Here is a 17261-nt window from a genome sequence, read left to right as displayed (position 1 = left end):
AGACTCCCAACTTTATCTCTGCAGTCTGCAGCCTCCCTTCTCAGCCTCAGCTTTCAGCTCCCTACATCCCACACCACTGTGGGATCCTGATTCACACTTCTGGACTGAAAGATTGGGGACAGGATGCAAGTCCAACAGTTCAGCCTTCGCTTCCAGCACGAACAATCCATCCAGCCATCTAATTTATCTGCAGAGTTGAGATGCACAGCGAATTTGGAAAACAGAACACAGTGTATTCGAGGGAAAAGCAATGCATCCTTTATTCCCGGGGAACGGCCTGTTCCCCAAATTCAAATCAGTTGCAAGTACAGATTGATCAAGTGCTTGGCATTTAGTGCGGTGACCCACATTCAACACTGGCTTCATCTTCTGCAAGGACCAGGACAAAATAAAAATGAAGCTTTTGTTCCAAAGATTACGAATCTCAAGGCGGTAACTGCAGAGCATTCAAACAGGTAGAACCCTGTGACTATAGTTACAGGACCCCGTGGGACTAGACAGGCCCATGCTGGAAGGAGTCAGTCTGCCAACATGTCAAGTTCAACTGATTTTAGAGTCATGCTAGAGTCCTGGAAGGTTCCTACTCTATGGAACCCAGGAACCCCCTGACCATCTCACACATGGCTCACACAGGATCCGTTGCCTTCCTCATCCTTGGTGATCTTCAATGTCAGGACAGTGCACAAAGGCAGAGGCAAGCTATACAAGCACAGGCAGGACCCTCAGACTGGCGTTCCTCTAAGTGAGAGGGTTCTACTGGGTGGCTTCGATGGTCCCTCTCAGCACGCAAATCAACTGTAATTTTTCCCCTAATTTCTTCAACTCCAAATCCTAGCACAGCCGGTCGGTCACACCTGAATCCCTACCTCAAAGACTACAAATGCAAGCACAGGTCAGTTTTGGCAGAAACCAGGACTCAAGGAAAGGAGAGATGGGGAGGAAGAGAAAAACACAGAGACCACCCCAGAGCCTGCTCAGCAGGAGGCCAAGGGGAATGAAAGAGGCAGGACAGAGAAAACATCTTCCTCCCAGACACTTCAGAATGGCTTCCTTCTGCCATGTAGGCCTGGCCAAGTAATACAAGGATCCAGAAAGCCTTGGACAGAAGGTGGAGAGGAAGCCAGTGGTATGTGTGTGCATTCCCATGGGAAGGCACCTTGACCACCTGAGGTCAAAGAGAAGCTGTTATCTGGAAGATTACCAACTGGAGCCCTGGCTGCTGTCAGCCTGAAGCCCTTCCTAGGAGGCTTGGGGACTTCTCCTGGCTCCAGCAGATACAAGGAAGCGCTCTCCCCCAGCAAGGCAATTATAAACCACACAGGCAAACATAGCAAGCACCCTGCGGGTGTGGAAGAAACTAGCAGTTATCTTTGGGAAGGATGTGAAGGGTAGGACACCGTCCCCAGTTGTCACCAGTTGTCACCAGCATCCTTCCAGTTAACCGTCACCCTGTAAGGTCCATCTTCTGGTGGCAACCTTGAAATGCCAGCCGGTCTCGAACAACCCCACTGCTGAGAATCCACAGCCAAGTGGGTACACACTGGGTGTGTCCTCTTCTCCATCTTTAGGCTATCTGAGAGCCATGTGTTGTATTTGATAGTTTGGTCAGTCCAAAGCATGACCTAATGACAAGGAACTACAAAGAGCGACTAAGTCAACACAGAACCAGAAGAAAAACTGCACCTCACTCCAGATGCCCATCTGCAAGGGTTCCTGCCTGTTCCGTTCACAGTGCACCGTCTGTGCTGGAGCACAGGGCAGACCAGGGCAGCTGGAGCTGGCATGCAACTTCAGCCAAGGCCCCAGACTCCCAACGCAAGCCAAAGTCCCCCCATACATGCACTGCCTACTCCCTCCCAGTCCCCCGCTCTCTCTGTGTGCCATCGCTCACACATGTGCGCATGTGCACGGAGACTAGAGGTAAACCATGAATGGTATCCTTCAGAAGAGCCTCACCTTGTAATTTTGAGGCAGGGTCTCTCACTGGGACCTGGTGCTTACCAATTTTGCTAGGTTGGTTGGCCTATCCTGCCTGCCTCCCCAGTACAGGGATGGCAAGCATATGCCACCCTGCCTGGCTTTTGACATAGGTGCTGAGAGTCAGCTCAGTCTTTAGGCTTCCCTGGCAAGCGCTTTACTCATTCCCACATTTCTCTGCTGGGGGTGTAGGGGCACCAAGTGAGATCTTACAGATCAGGGAGAAGGAGCAACCTGTGCTATCAAATCAACTGACACCAAGGGCACCAAGCAGCAAGTCCCTGGAAGGAAGAAGAAAACACCTGGGATATCCTTACATGACACACAAACCCTGGGACTTTCCTGACAAGGTAGAATACAAGCAGCTGAGACTCAAGCAGGTATGGGTGGCATGTTGAGACAGGACTAGAACCTTCAGCTAGGGAGGGGTGTGTGCTAGAAAGCCAGAGAGAGGGACAGATGGGGAGGGGCATGCTGTACCATCATGGAGTGGGACGGGCAACTTGTCCCCAAGAAAAACCTCCCTTTGTGAGAGCTCTTGCTGAATTTGAGAATGGCCTGGGAGGCCAAGGGCCAAAGTCCAGATCGGAGCAGAATCGGGTGGGAGGAGGGTTGGAAAGCTCCAAGGAGAGGCATGGGTCCAAGGGGAAGCTGGCAGGGCTCCCCCTCTGCCAGTGACCTTGGAGTGCTTTCTCTGAAGGTCAGGGAAATCTGCAGGGCTGAGGAGGTATAAAGTGGGTAGGAAGGAGATAGGCCTCCTGTGCCTGCAGGAAAGAAAATAAGAAAGATTATAACCCGGCCGGGTGTGGTGGTGCACGCCTTTAATCCCAGCACTCAGGAGGCAGAGGCAGGCAGATTTCTGAGTTCGAGGCCAGCCTCGTCTACAAAGAGAAACCCTGTCTCGAAAAAACCAAAAAAAAAAAAAAAAAAAAAAAAAAGAAAGATTATAACCCGGCAAAGATGTCGCACCAGGCCCATAAGCCATAGCAGTCTGAATGGCTATGTTCTGTGCGTCCCACTCTGTTTAAATTCCAGGGCTACCAGCCAGCTTGGGTCCAGTGCTGGGTCTGAGGTGGGAAGGCAGCAGAAACAGAAGGAAGACCTTGAACATTCCAGGAAGCCAGAATCCCTTTTCTGAGCAGCGCTGTGACTGTACTATGACTAGATCATAACTTAAAATAACTGTTTATTCCAATCTACATTCTGCCACGTGACTGCTAACCTGTGCTCAGGTACCATGGTCAGTCAGTCACCTCACATCTTCCCCGCCAATCTCCTGCCTCTATTCCCGCTAAGCCATAGGCCACAGGCTTTTTCATTGACAGGTGATGCATCCATACACAAGATGCTCTCTCTACTGTCTAGTATGCACAAAGTCCTGGGTTTAATCTCCAATTCACACACCATAATCCCAGCACTCAGGAGGTGCATGTAGGAGGATCAAAATTTCATGAGTAGACTGTGAATGCGAGGACAACCTGGATATTTGAGACCCTGTCAGAGAGATGGGGAGAGGAAAGAGAAGGGAAGGGGGAGGATAAGGGAGGGGGAGAGGGAGAGTGGGAGAACGCCAGCCCCTGTCTTCTGCATCAAATTCCAGAGAGTTTCCTGTGACCTCTTTCTTTCCTCCTAATGAATAAAAAAGGAAGAGGAGGTGGAGCCAAGAGGCTTGGCCTTGATTTCCTGCCCACACCGGGCACTTCCAAGCACTGGCAACCCCTCTTTCCGGTACAGTCTCCCAGACGGCTCCACGTGGGAAAAGCTTGCCCTATGCCAGACCTCAGGCTGTGTGACTGCTGAAGGTAGTGCAAGAGAATGCTTGCACGGGCTGGGATAAGGCTGCAGCCCAGGTGCCCAGACATTCACTCACTGCAGGTAGAGGGAAGGGGGTTGGGTTACCCAAACAAGCCTAAGGCCGTCTCCCACAACTGGCCACATCAGGACCCAACTGGGGGCATCTGGCCAGTTGGCCCGAAGTCCCTAATTGTGCTGTGACTCACAAGCTCCACCTAATTCTGTAGTTTTTTGGCTTTCCTGGGGAAAGGTGTCTTTTAGAGAAGCATGTGTCTACATTAAATGATGCTTTCATTAAAAAAAAAAAAAAAAAAAAGTTGCTTCCGTCTCAAGGACAAGAGAAAGAAAATGATTGTAACCTTGTTCGTGTGCCCATGCTGAGTGCTTGGGGTTGAGCATCTTTCTCAGCCATCTCTGAACACCCTGCAAGTGTCTATTATTAACTGCAGGGAGACAGCTGACACACAACCTCCATCCACTTTCCCTGACAAGTCTGGCTCCAGGACTGACCTTCACAGACTTCTCAACTGAGCTCTCTTCCTGCTCTTGACTCCTCTGGTTGTTTTGTCTGGGGCTGCCTGGATGCTCTGCCCCTGAAACTACAACCTCCAGGGCAGAGCTGGGAGGTGGGGCCCAGGAGGCTGTTCCTCTAGAGGCAGGAAAACTGGGCCTAGAGCCCAGAGAAGCACCAATGCCCGCTTGCCAATGAGTTGCAGTTCCTGTGGGCAAGCCGGCCAGCAGGGGGACTTAACAAACCTGAGAAGTACCCCAGAAGGAAAGGATGCCTCAGACAAGCTGCAAAGGGGGGTGTTGGGGTGGGGGTGGGGGTCCAGAAACAAGGCACTTCCTCTTTCTAGGCCTCAGCCTGTCAAATGAGGGAAGCAGCAAAACCATTTCCAACATTCTTTTTTAAATTACAAAAAAGTTGTATGTTCTAATCAATCTGAAAAGTACAGTTCCTGATCCTTTCAATGTGGGATTCTCAGCCTTATGGAATATTTAGTTTTGGTTTCATAACCACTAATACATTAATGCCATCTGAGCAGTTTAGACCTGTCAAAGTGACCTTCGGGGCTGAGGTTATGTGTCCCCCAGCAGGGAGAGATGTCTTCCCATAACCACACAAAGAGAAGATTTTTTTTTTCAGTCATAAAAATGATAACATGATGCCATTTGACAGAGGTCAGTCACAGCAGATCACATTATGGGACCCCACTTGTAGAAAATGTCTTGAAGAGGCAAATTTCCAGGGACAGAAAGTAGGCTGGGTAGCTGGCTAGAGCCAGGCAAAGGGAAGTATGGGTGTCTGCTAACAAGTACTATGCTTATTTTAGAGGTAGTGAGAATATTCTGGAGCGAGGGGGTGATACGTCCACAGCACTAAGGACATATAAAAACCCTACATGTGAATTATGACTTGAAAATGCTGTCATTAAAATCAAAGTTAATAGTAATGTCATGTTTCTACTTTCTTTTTGAATGGAACTATCGAACTAGCAAAGTGAATTTATGTGGCTCACATTACAGCCCTGCATGTGTCCAAAACATCTGAATAAACACATTCTTCACTTTTCAAAACAGAAACAGTCAGGCCTTAATCCACATCCTGGAAAGAACTAGCATCTAGAAAGTTCCACTTAGTAAGCCCTGACTGGGCACCTAGAGACTTCCATTTTCTGATATACACTGGGTGAATGTCCCTGGACCTTCACTTCCCCTCACTTGACCCAGGCTCCTCAAAAACACATCATCAAAAATACAAGTGACCAGCCAGAAGGCTGATGTGGCCATCACAAGCCCCTTTTCAGCCTAGATGAGCTATGGTCACAACTCACTAACCAGGTAATTCCAATCTCTTTAAGTGTTCATTCTGCCCCAAACACAGCTTCCCCTTACCAGTGATGAACCTGGAGATAAAGGTGCCGACGGGCAACAAACAGGAAAAACCTACAGACTGAGTGGTTCTACTGGCTCAGGACCCACAACTGCCACTCACCATGAAGGAGTTCCTTCGAGGGAATTTCTTGTAGACTTTCAGCAACTTGGGAGGCTGGCCTTCCACAGCTGGGAATGTAGCTCAGTCAGTAAAGTGCTTGCCACACAAACACTGAGGATCTGAGTTCAAGGTCAAGAATCCACAAGAAGACAGGGACAGAGATGCCTGTTATCCCAGTGCCCAGGAGGCTCAGATAGATGGACCCCTTGGCTAGCTGATCAGCAGCCAGTCTAGCCTACATGGCAAGCTCCGGGCCAGTAAGACCCAGGTCTCAAAAAATACCAAGACAGAACTTAGGAGAGACACCCAAGTGTCTAAAGAGATGGCTCAGTGATTAAGAGCACTGGTTGTTCTTCCAGAGTTCAATTCCCAGCAACCACAGGATGGCTCATGACCATCTATAATAGGATCTGATGCCCCTTCTTCTTTTTTTTTTTTAAGATTTATTTATTTATTATATGTAAGTACACTGTAGCTGTCTTCAGACACTCCAGAAGAGGGAGTCAGATCTTGTTAAGGATGGTTGTGAGCCACCATGTGGTTGCTGGGATTTGAACTCTGTACCTTTGGAAGAGCAGTGGGGTGCTCTTACCTGCTGAGCCATCTCACCAGCCCCCCTGATGCCCTCTTCTGGTGTGCTGTCTGTACATGTAGACAGAGCACTCATACACTAAAATACCTAAATAAATAAAACTTTAAATAAAAGACACACCAAGATTGACCCCTGGATTCAGGACCACCACAGATAGGTATGTACACATGCACCCCAGACACAGACATTCACACTCTTTCCCAACAAACACTTAAAACCTCCATCATTGGTGTCAAAGGACTGTAGCAACCCTTTGAGAAAAGAGTTTGACAATAAACACCAAGGGCTACAGCAAAACTATCCACTCCTCTCCTGCTACCATACATACTTGGAACTGTGTGTCCTGAAAGAGTTCAACACACCAAAACACAGTCCTTGACCTGCTGCCCCCAGAGGTGAGGCAGAGGTGAAGCCTGAGACTGTAGGAACATGAATCTCTTTCCTGGTGTATTTTGATGTGATTATGCTTCTGATTCCTAAAAGCTGGTAGAGTACAACTTTAGATCATCGTCAGATCTATGGAGGGGGTCCCACAATGGCTAAATAACATGGAAGAAGGAAGCGAAGCCTGTCTGAAGAGAAGAAAGCAGGCTCGTCCTGACCAAGTTCAAACCTTAGATAGGTTTAGACACCGAGGCTCCTCAGCACTGAATCACTCACTAGGATATTTGTGCAGATGTTTCCCTGAGGCAAGTGCATTGCAATCAACATTCCAGGGCCTCAGAACGCTTGAGGGGAGAAGTCAGTAACCACACGGTTTGCTGAGCAGTCCACTGCAGTCATCTTTTCAAGTAGAAAAAAATAAAATCTTTTCAATGGCACTTTGAAAAGCGAGACTGAGTGAAAACACCTACTGGTTCTCAGGCCTCATGGGAAAATCTCCCACGTGGACCCCAGCCTCCTCCAAACACCTAACCGCCACTCCAGAAGAAGGAGGCTGCCAAGATGGGTTTATAGGGTCAGCTCCCACCAAGATGCACATACATACGCAGCTGGAACCATTCTGACGTGGTCTTTTTAAAGACTTAATTGCACAGGTGAGGACCAGAAGAGGGTATTGGATTATCCAGACTGTGGGCAGTTCCAGTCACCCAACATATTGGGAACCCAATGGGTCCTCTGCAAGAGCAGTTCATACCACTGAGCATCTCTCCAGCCCCAGATATGCAGATATTCTAAAGAGTCTATAGTTTAACACCCCACCCTACCCACCTTTGGCTATCACACTATTGAAACAATGGTTCCCAAGGAGTTGGAATGTCCCCAGGAATCTCATGCTGAGAGATGAAAAAGGGTGAAGCCTGGTGCTATCCAGAGAAGGAATGTGTTTTCAGGAAAGAAGTTTCACACAGTCCTACCTTTGAGAGCATCTTTCCAGTAAGACTGGAGCAGAGACAGTAATGGGTCAGTGATGGTGGGACCACACCATGACCTGGGCTGCTTATACTGCATACCTCTGACCCTCTATTTAAATGTAAACATTGGGGGCTGGAGAGATGGCTCAGTGGTTAAGAGCACAGACTGCTCTTCCCGAGTTCAATTCCCAGCAACCACATGGTGGCTCACAACCATTTGTATTGGGATCTGATGCCCTCTTCTGGTGTGTCTGAAGACACCTACCTTGTACTCATATAAATGAAATAAAATTTTAAAATAAATAAATAAATAAATCTAAACCTCATGTCAGAATTACCACAGATTTCCAGGAAGGGTCAATGGACTAGTCTGGCCACACTGAATACCTTATTTCTGTTTTTCACTATTGTGTCTTTAACTGACCTGTTAAGAACATGCACCTGAAAGTAGTTCGTTAAGGCTGCCAGGGCCCAGCCTCCAACTCCAGCAAGTTTGTGAGAACCAAGTTCCCTTCCGGCGCCTCGACTTTCCCACCCACAGTGTGAGGAATGGAGCTGTAAGCCGGAAGCAACTTTCAGCCCCAGGTCACCTGCTCTGGGATACTGTCTTCCCCCTAATTAGTTGGTGGCTTTGGCCAGCCTCTGGTGTCTCCTCCACAAGGCAGTGTCTTGGTCCACAAAAGCTAAGGGAACATGAAAAGGAGGAGCTGGTGTGGCTAGAGATGAGTAAGCGGAAAGTACAGCAGGGTCCGTGGGGGCGATGGTGAGTGAGTGCTGTGGTTTAAACGTGTCTCCCCATGTGGTACTGTTAGGAGGTAATGTGGAACATTTGGAGACAGGGCCTTATAAGGAAGCAACTGGATAACTGGGAGGGTCTGGCCCTTAAAGGAGAATAAGGCAGTTCTCCTGGGTCCCTGGTTAGCTCTTACAAGCTTCTCTGACTTCCATGTTGTCTCATGATCTCTCCAGTTCACAGTCCCATGGTACCATCCACCATGACATCTCTACCAGAGTCAAGCTTACGCCTGCATCTCTCGAAAAGTGAGCAGCATAGGCCTTTTTGTACCCAGTCTCAGGTATTTTGACAGTGACCATAGACAGAAGTGACCCAGCAAGCATGCCCCTTACTTTTATATCTTTTCTGAATCAGTATTGGTGGGGATTTTGTTTTGTTTTGTTTTGTTTTTTGCTAGCAAGAGATCTGGAAGAGTCTGGACCTACTGTCTAGCAGTCCAGGTATCTGTCAATCATTCATATTCCCAGTTGACAAAGCTCATTCACTAAATCATTAGTTTATCTGACCCCACAATACCCTGCTGATGTTCCCCAGACAAGCATCATTATCCTCAAGCAACACATCAGGAAACAGACCACAGAGAGTAACTCATGCCGGGGTGGGGGTGGGGCTGAGGAGATCCAGTTTCCTAAAATGGAGTCCCAGAAGACAGACTGTAGCTGAGGGTGCTTTAGCGTCCTTCTTTCGGACCCTGTCAATAGAGGTGCAAAATTAGTATCTAGTTGATCTGAACAGCACCACCAATACCCTACGTCTGATATTTGAAAGATTCCAGCCAACAACAGCTGAACACATGCTCTTTGGAAGCCCATGGGTAGCAGTCACTGACTGACCACATTCAAGGCCAGAAAAGACACTCCAACAGATTCAAAAGATCGGAAATCACCAAGCATGTTCTCAGACCACAGTAGAACTCAACCAGAAAGTCATAAAAGGGAAGAGGCTGGAAAGGACTCCAAATATTTGAAGATTAATCAGCATGCTTTTAAACAACCAGAGTCGAGGAAGTTCCCCCAGTCTGATAGTGAGGTGGTGCCAAGTTCAAATCCTAGCTCTCTCCTTAGTGGGTGGGCCCAGGTGGATGAAAGCTCTTGGAACCTCTACAGTTTCTATAGCTCAGCAGCAGGGTTAACCCCACTGCCTTCCTGGTATCCACAACGGAGTAAGACAAGCTCTGTCACCCAGTTACAACAGTGGTGGTCACTCTTTAGATCACTGTGGTTTGGTGATATTTCCCTCATCCTGACCCAAGTAGCTCACTCCTCACTCTCTGTGTGTGTGTGTGTGTGTGTGTGTGTGTGTGTGTGTGTGTGTGTGTGTGTGTAAAAAGCAGACTTTTACTTCTGGATGAGCCCTTCCTCTCCCATATCCAGCTGGCTGGCATGTACTGAGGCAACCCCAACTGGCAACAGTCTGTCCCCATCTGTCTACAGAGTGATGACTCCTGCTTTGAGTATGGGCACCAAATAGAGAACTCGCCTTAGTCACAGGGTGTGAGATGCCCCGAGTGTTGGATGACCAGGTAGCATCTTGCCCAAGACCGTGTGGAAGGGAACTCTCCATCTCATCCACACCAAGACAAACACACTCATTGCACAGGCAGCTTAGCATATCCATCTAGAGAGCTCATTGCACAACCAGGGAAGAAGACGTTCCTGAAGTCTGAAATATTGCACAAGGCTCTGACTCATGAAGACATGGGTTATTCAAATTTGGAAATTATCAAAAAATTCCAACCACGACAACCAGCCCTCCGAGAATTCGGTGCACAAATGTGCCTGTCCTGTGGCTAGGGAGCAGTTGCCGTCAAGCAATGCTATACAGGACCATGTATGAAATATGCTAACTCAACAAACTATCCTAGCAATCAAAATAATAGGGCATTTGTAAACACCCAAATTGTTTGGGTTATTTTTTTCCCCTCTTTCCTTAAGACATGACACAGTTTTCCCTATGAGGAATTTCCAGAACATAAAAACAAAACCAGGCCAGGTTCAAGAAGGACCTGGAGTGTCTGTCGACTGCCGTCTCCTGCAGGCCCCAACTCAGGAAATGAGATAGTTCTTATAAGTCGTAAGGACTGAGGAAATGCTCAGGTCGGTAAACCGAGGCACAAGCATGAAGCCCCAGTTCCATCCCCTGCACCCATGTGAAAAAACCTTACCTCTCTCACCCCGGCACTGAGGAGAGTCCGTGGGGCTTGCTGGCTACGGAATCTAGCTGAATCTATGAACTCTAGGTTCAATGAGAGGTCCTATCTCAAAATACAAGGTAGGGGAACATGACAGAGGAAAATGCTTAACATGTACTGATGGTCTCTGTGCACACACACACACATGCACACACACACACCCAGGTGTCCCACATATGCAGCTACTTCAGAGGAAGCCCACGTACTTTTCATAAGATTGATGCTGGAGTAATGACTGGGACCAGACCGTCAGAGGCTATGTTAAAGCAGCCTTTGACTCCAGAGAACCTTTCTAGACTAGCAAACTCCATGTCAGCCTTGGGATGCGATTCCATCACCCATTCTCTGTGCATCTTTCCTAACCCACCCATTTCACCAATCCACAGGACAGACACTCTAGACCTTTCTTCTGAGCTGACTACCTCCCTGGAGCTTTGATGGTCATGACCGTGGCTATCATGACAGCTGACAGGACAGAGTTCTATCTAGAAGTACACCAGATGGTGCTACCCACTTCAGGAAACTATGTCCTTCCATGCTAATAGTGCTGAGAAGTGTGAGCAAACACTTATTGCCATGATTGTTTGACTGGTGAGGAAACCAGTCACACATTCAGAAAGGGAAGCTCAGAAAGAAGCTTAGCCCACAGTCAGGCATCATGAAAGCTTCTTGCCTCGATAAGAAAGGTCAGCCAATTTGACCTCTCATTCCCTATACTTTCCACACTTCTGAGAACACAGACATTGTTCAAGAAATGGTTTGGATGGATTTGGGATGTTCATCACTGGCTGAAAGCTGAATTCTGCCCTTTCATTACTCCAACTGCCCACCCCACTCCACCCCCATTACCAATGTCTGTCTCTGAAGCATGTTGTCCTGTCTAATAGAACCCCGTGGTCATTTAAGAGGTCCGAGTCACACCAACTTTCCAAAGGTTCCTGAGTCTTTAGGGAAACTTTCAAGTGGTCTACTACCCTCTTCGGTTTCTCTGTTGGAAGCATTTTGCTTTTCTAATGTCAAAGAAAATGGCAAAGCAAAAGAAACAGTTCAGTAGGAACCTTAACCAGAAGGACCAAGAGGAAGGGTCAAGGTCACAGAGAGGAGCAACGAATTACCCTGTGGCATTGGTTCTTGGGAGTGGGCATGTGACTCCCACCAACTCTCAGAAAGACTCGTATGTTGACTGAAAGCTGAAGTTAAGGTGGCTGCGGTCAAGATGGGGACATCCCTTCAATGCCAAACTTGGCTTTACCCATTATAATTTAAGGCAGGGAGTACCTCTTAGGGCATCCAAGCCTACATCCAAAGGAATACAGGAGCACAATCTCCTCACAGACTGGTGGTTTCCTTACAAGACTCACAGGCCACTCACACTAAAAGGGATCTCAGAAAACACTGACACAGGCCCTTCACTGCTGTGGCCCTGAAAGGCAGAGAAGCTGGTACCCACACAGGCCAGAGCCAGGGGTCTGTGCTCAAAGCACTGCCAAGTGTGACTACTCTCTCACAGCATCCAGTCCCAGAGCATTGTCCATGAGAAATGTAAGCCCATGGAAAATCTGATGTCCGAATCCAAGACACAGAATTTGCCCAGGATCACCCGGCTCCAAACCAATTCAGAATTCATCCTGCCGTGCTCAGGCATCCGGCCAGCTAGCTTACAGTCCCGCCATCCCTGACCAATCTCACTCAAGTTCCAAAGCAATGTATTTACTGCTCCCTGGGATGGGATAAAGTAAACTAAACGCCTGGCTTTCCATCCTAATTTTATCAAGCCTTGCTATTTAACACTTTAGCAAACCATCAGAGCATTAAGGGAAGAAAGACACCAGCCAGTGAGATGGGCTGTTCAAAAGCGAGGGAGACAGTTTAGGATGGCAGAGACCACACTCATGCTTTCTACCAATCCTGTCCTAAGATGAAACCTCATCTTCACCCCATATCCTTTTTTTTTTTTTTTTTTTTTTTTAAAGAGACAAAAAGTGCATCCAACTGCCAATAGCAAAACTCGCACTGTCGATGAAAGAAAACAGACTCCAGCAATGAGTGACTGTCTTTGCCGCCACTGTGTTAAAGATGAGCTTCCTCAGGGGAGGGACTTTGTGCTGCCTCTTGAATCTCCTGAGGCCAGCAAGGCCAGGCACTAAAGCTTACAGTGACAGCCTGCTCAAGGCTCACATAAAAGAACTACCTAAATAAAGTTCATTTTATAAATAGTTCATGCCTCCAAGAGTTCTGTTCTGTGCCCTCTGCCGTCAGAGGCTCTGGGGTGAGGCCGGAAGGGAAAACTTCTGGAAACCCCTAGCTGTCCCTCTCCAGCCCACCTCCTCCCCACATGAGGCTTGGAGACCTCTAGGCTTGTCGGTTTGGACATTTTGGGTAGGACTGGCTTTCCTGGAGTAAGGAATGGGTAGACTAGGTTTCTCCTATCCACAGAGTCTTTTTCCTGGCTTTTTAGATGCAGCACCTCACATGTTGGTTAGTCTATTGAAATGTCTCAGGATCCAGAAGGGCCCTTCCTACCCTAGAACACTTTACTGTCTGGGACTCTCGCTTGGAGATATCTTTTCTACAACCGCTTATACTCTGGGCTTCTCCTGTGGCAGTAACTAAAGGCAACTTTGTCCTGATTCCTGTGCCTGGTGAAGGAGAGAGTCATCCCTCGTCGTCCCAAAGCCATGGCCATCTGGAGCACTGTTTACTTCAGCTCTTAGCTGCTACTTAGCTGGATCTGGTTTATAATCTCCGTTGCTCTGTCAACGGCACAGAGCGGTGGCTAGGAACAGGTTCAAGATCCACGCAGGAGCTCAAGGTGCTACCGTACCAGGAGAATTACAGCATTGGCGCTGTTAGCAGGGCCAAAGGCCTGGTAAACAGATGCCCAGAGCAGAAGTATGAATCAGACGGCACCTTTGTTGCTGTTACCGAAAATGATTATAACTTTTTGTTTTTAAATTTGACACTGGGCCTTAATCTATTGCCGAAACTGGCCTCGAACCCACGGAGCTCTTGCCAGAGTCACAGGCGTGCACCGCCACATTCATTTATTTTCGATTTCTACTTGTACTCTCCTGGTCAGTAGTAAATAACAGATCCTTTTCCTCTGTGACACTTGTGCATGTCTCAACCACACTCTGAAGCACTGATAATTTCTATTTCCAAACAAGATATGTCCTCTGATTTTTTTCATTAACCAACATACAGACAAGAGTTTTACCCAGAGTGATGGCATCTTTTCCATCCAAAGGCCCGTCGTGACCCCCAAAGCAACGCCTTGGGCATCGCCTCCCCCGACATTCCCACCTGTCTCCTGAGCCTTCTGCCGAGATCCTGCCTCAGAACCTCCCTGACCTCAGTGTGTTCTCACAGTGGATTCCCTTCATGTTCAGGGGTACTTCTCTGCGTCCACCCAGCTTCAACGCTACTCCCACCTGCACTCTGCCCTGGCACAGGCAGCCAGTTCTCCTTCCTCAACGGTGACATCAAGTGAGCTAGCTGCCCCCTGGGCACCACCTGCTGAAAGTGGGAACCAGAAAGGGACTGAATTGAAGCAGCTCACATACTCCCAGTGTCTGCTCCTGAGACCTTAGGGCAGTTTCAGATGGAGAGTCGGGGCGAAACCAGGCTGAGGGTCGGCTGTGTACACCAAATATCTCCTGTCTTTCTATCCATCCACCCACGTAGCTAACCTAAGTACCAGGCACACATGTCAGACACGATACAGAGCAACAGATATTTACAAAAGGAGGGAAGAAGGCTACCCACCAGCTCTACCACTCCATCTGTGGCTCTCTCCACACCGGGGGGCCACTGGGGCCCTGATGGCCAAGAAGGGATCTGTCTCCCCAAGACCACTCAACCAGCCAAGTATCTGGCCTCTGCTGATGTCCATAACTCCGGGCCTCGTGCGGCAAGACTACAAAGAGTAACAGCTACCTGGTTTTCCACCAAAATGTGCTTTTTAAAAATGCCTCCTGTACACACTCAGATTCTTACGAAAGTAGTCCAGACTCCTTCCTTCTCCTTCCTCCTCTAGGCCAGTCCTACACCAGCCCTCCTCTGAACAGAGCCTATTCAAGTCCTCAAGGATATCTGCACGTGTGACACACTACTTCCTCCCCAGGGGACTCAGAGCCACCACCGTGGGTCACTTCTGCCCATGTCTAACTATCTCCTGCAACAGTAATCTCCACCTCTAAGCAGCCACTCAGCAGCTACAGAGTTCTCTACTTCTCCCCAAGGTGAGATGACTGCTCCAGCCCCCTGGAAGCCCATTTCCCATAGCCTTGAGGTCTAGCTCTGGCCTGTTCTGAATGAGTTTGCCAGAGTTCAAGTTCCAGCTCAGTGACCTTAGACAAGTTATTCACTCTCAGTTCTACCTCATCTAAGACAATGATGAGGCCAGAAGCTTCCTCCTCCAGGGTCTGTGAGACCAAATAGAGTCACAGAGTCACAGGATAACTCACTTGTCACATAGGCTGGGACTTAGTAGATACCCTGGATCAGTCCTCTCTGGGAAAAAAAAACAAAAACAAAAAAAACAAAAAACAAAAAACTTTCTTTTCTCTATGGAGGCTGAGTTTCCTGGGGCTGAGGTTCAGTCCTGTGCTCTGGTGGTAAGAATATAAACATCAGCCCACCTCTTGCTACGCCACCTGGAGTACTTTCCTGTGCATTCGAGTAAAGTTTTGCCAAATCCGAAGTGGTCGTACAGGACCATATTCCTATAAAGAAAAATCTAGCCCAATCCCTCTCTCCCGTGCTTTCCTGTCCTCCCCACCACATCCCCCGGGGGAGGTGCTAGGTTTGGGCAAGAGCCCTGTAGCTGAAGCCAAGTGCACTGGAGCCCAGCTGGCTGGTCCCCACAGAGCTGGAGTGGCCAGCCTGAATTTACTGTTTTTCCACAGGGTATCTCTGGATTTAACCGAAGCGTTTCTCTAGAAGGTCCTGCAGGGAGCTGGGCAGTTCTCCAAGCCCCTTCACCCTGTCACCACCACCACCTCCCCTCCAGGTCTTGTGGGTACAGAAAGGTCACACATGGAGAGAGAGGGTAGAGGGTGCATTTTTTCCTCATCCCCAGTGGGCCCCTCCTCTACCTCAAATTTCTCGGTCTACTACTTGGTTGAGCTCAGGCAAAAGGACCAAAGGACCAAAAAAGGACCAAAGCGTGGGCTTTTTTGTAAAGTTGATTCAAATCAATGGAGAAAGAGTGCCAGAGTTACTAAATCGTTTTCTGCTTAGGAGGCAGGGTGAGAAAAATGCTTGCTGAGTTGAGCAGAGATGTTCCCTCTCCCCAAAGTGAAAGTTTTCACGAAGAGGTTCTACAAGAAAAAACACTGGTTAGGTAGTTCCAAGAAGAAAGGACGCAGCAGAGAGGGAGAAGGAAGGGGAGGCGACAAGAGTTCTTGAGATCCCAAAGCCATGTATCTCAACAATGCCAAGATCCCTGGTGTGCTACGCGGCTTTCCCCAGCGGGATGCCGAGTCACCCCGGCCAGGGGGTGCCGGACCAAAACGCGCAAAGCACCTGCTTGGCGTTTCCTCGGAACGACCCGATGCTTGGCGCAGAAATAGGGCCGGAGGGAGCCTTTGAAACACAGCTACCCCGAGGCCCATCGTCTCTCTCCCACTGACTGTGTGCCTAGAACACCCAGTGCTTCTCTGCCCCTCCGCATCCCCTCCCGACGGTCCTGACTGGTCGGGCTGAGTTGGCGAGAGTGGGGAGCCACCTAGGAGTGCAGCACAGGGCGGGGCGGGTACCTTGGCCGCAGGCGCCGCGCTGCAAGACGATGACCGGCGGCTGGCGAAGCTTCTCGGATCGGCGGCTGGCGGCGCGCAACTGGCACAGGTTGGTGTAGGTCTTGGCGTCGCTACCGCACACCGGCTCGCTGCTGGCACACACGCACAGGCCGGCCTGTGCGCGCCGTCGTACTGTGGCCGAGGCCGGCACCCCGAAGGGCACTACGCATTGCAGCCCCTCGCCGCAGGGACCCTCCTGCAGGCCGCACGCTGCACCCTCGAGCGCGCCGCACACCTCGCAGCAGCCGCACGCGTCGCGGACCCGGCCACCCTCACAGTCCGTGGGCGGCGGGGCGCAGCGGGTAGGATCGCAGTGCTCCGGACAGACAGTGGCAGCTGGGGCCGAGCGGCTGGTCCCCGACGGCAACGCCAAGGAAGGAGCCGCCAGCAGCAGCAGTAGCAAAGACAGGAGCGCGGTACTCAGGGACTGCATGGCGACTCCGACGGCCACGGGCTGGACCACAGCCGAAAAATCGCGCTTGGGACGGTGTGTCGGGGTCTTGGGGACAGCGGGTGCGAGTGTGCGCGGCCGTACGGTCAAGCCCATTGGCCTAGCGGCGGTGACGAAGCGCCAGGGGGACGGGCACCGCTCCCGGGAGGGGGGCCGACCGGGGACTGCCTGCGGGGACGAGGCGGGGCGGCGCGCGACTCCACCCTCCGACTGGCTCAGTTTCCCATTCTAGGATTCTTTTTCCTCAGAGATCGAAGACCTTAAAACCAAAGTGACACTTAACAGAGGGAAACCTGCCTAGCACCGCGCAA

General features: G+C 49.6%; 1 protein-coding gene across 1 annotated transcript in view; it reads right to left on the bottom strand.

The window, feature by feature from the left end:
* The window catches only part of Htra1 (HtrA serine peptidase 1), a 49519-nt gene extending 32490 nt beyond the window's left edge, over positions 1–17029 (bottom strand). The window contains exon 1 of the mRNA XM_021199268.2: positions 16461–17029. Within this exon, the coding sequence (XP_021054927.1) occupies positions 16461–16932 (472 nt within the window). The 5' untranslated portion in view covers positions 16933–17029. The remainder of the gene's footprint in view (positions 1–16460) is intronic.
* Positions 17030–17261: the final 232 nt, after the last annotated feature.

This window comes from Mus pahari, chromosome 1 (assembly GCF_900095145.1).
Source record: "Mus pahari chromosome 1, PAHARI_EIJ_v1.1, whole genome shotgun sequence".
In the NCBI taxonomy this organism is placed as follows: Eukaryota; Metazoa; Chordata; class Mammalia; order Rodentia; family Muridae; genus Mus; species Mus pahari.
Note: the sequence above shows the minus strand (reverse complement) of the source record. Positions and strands in the feature narration are given on the sequence as shown.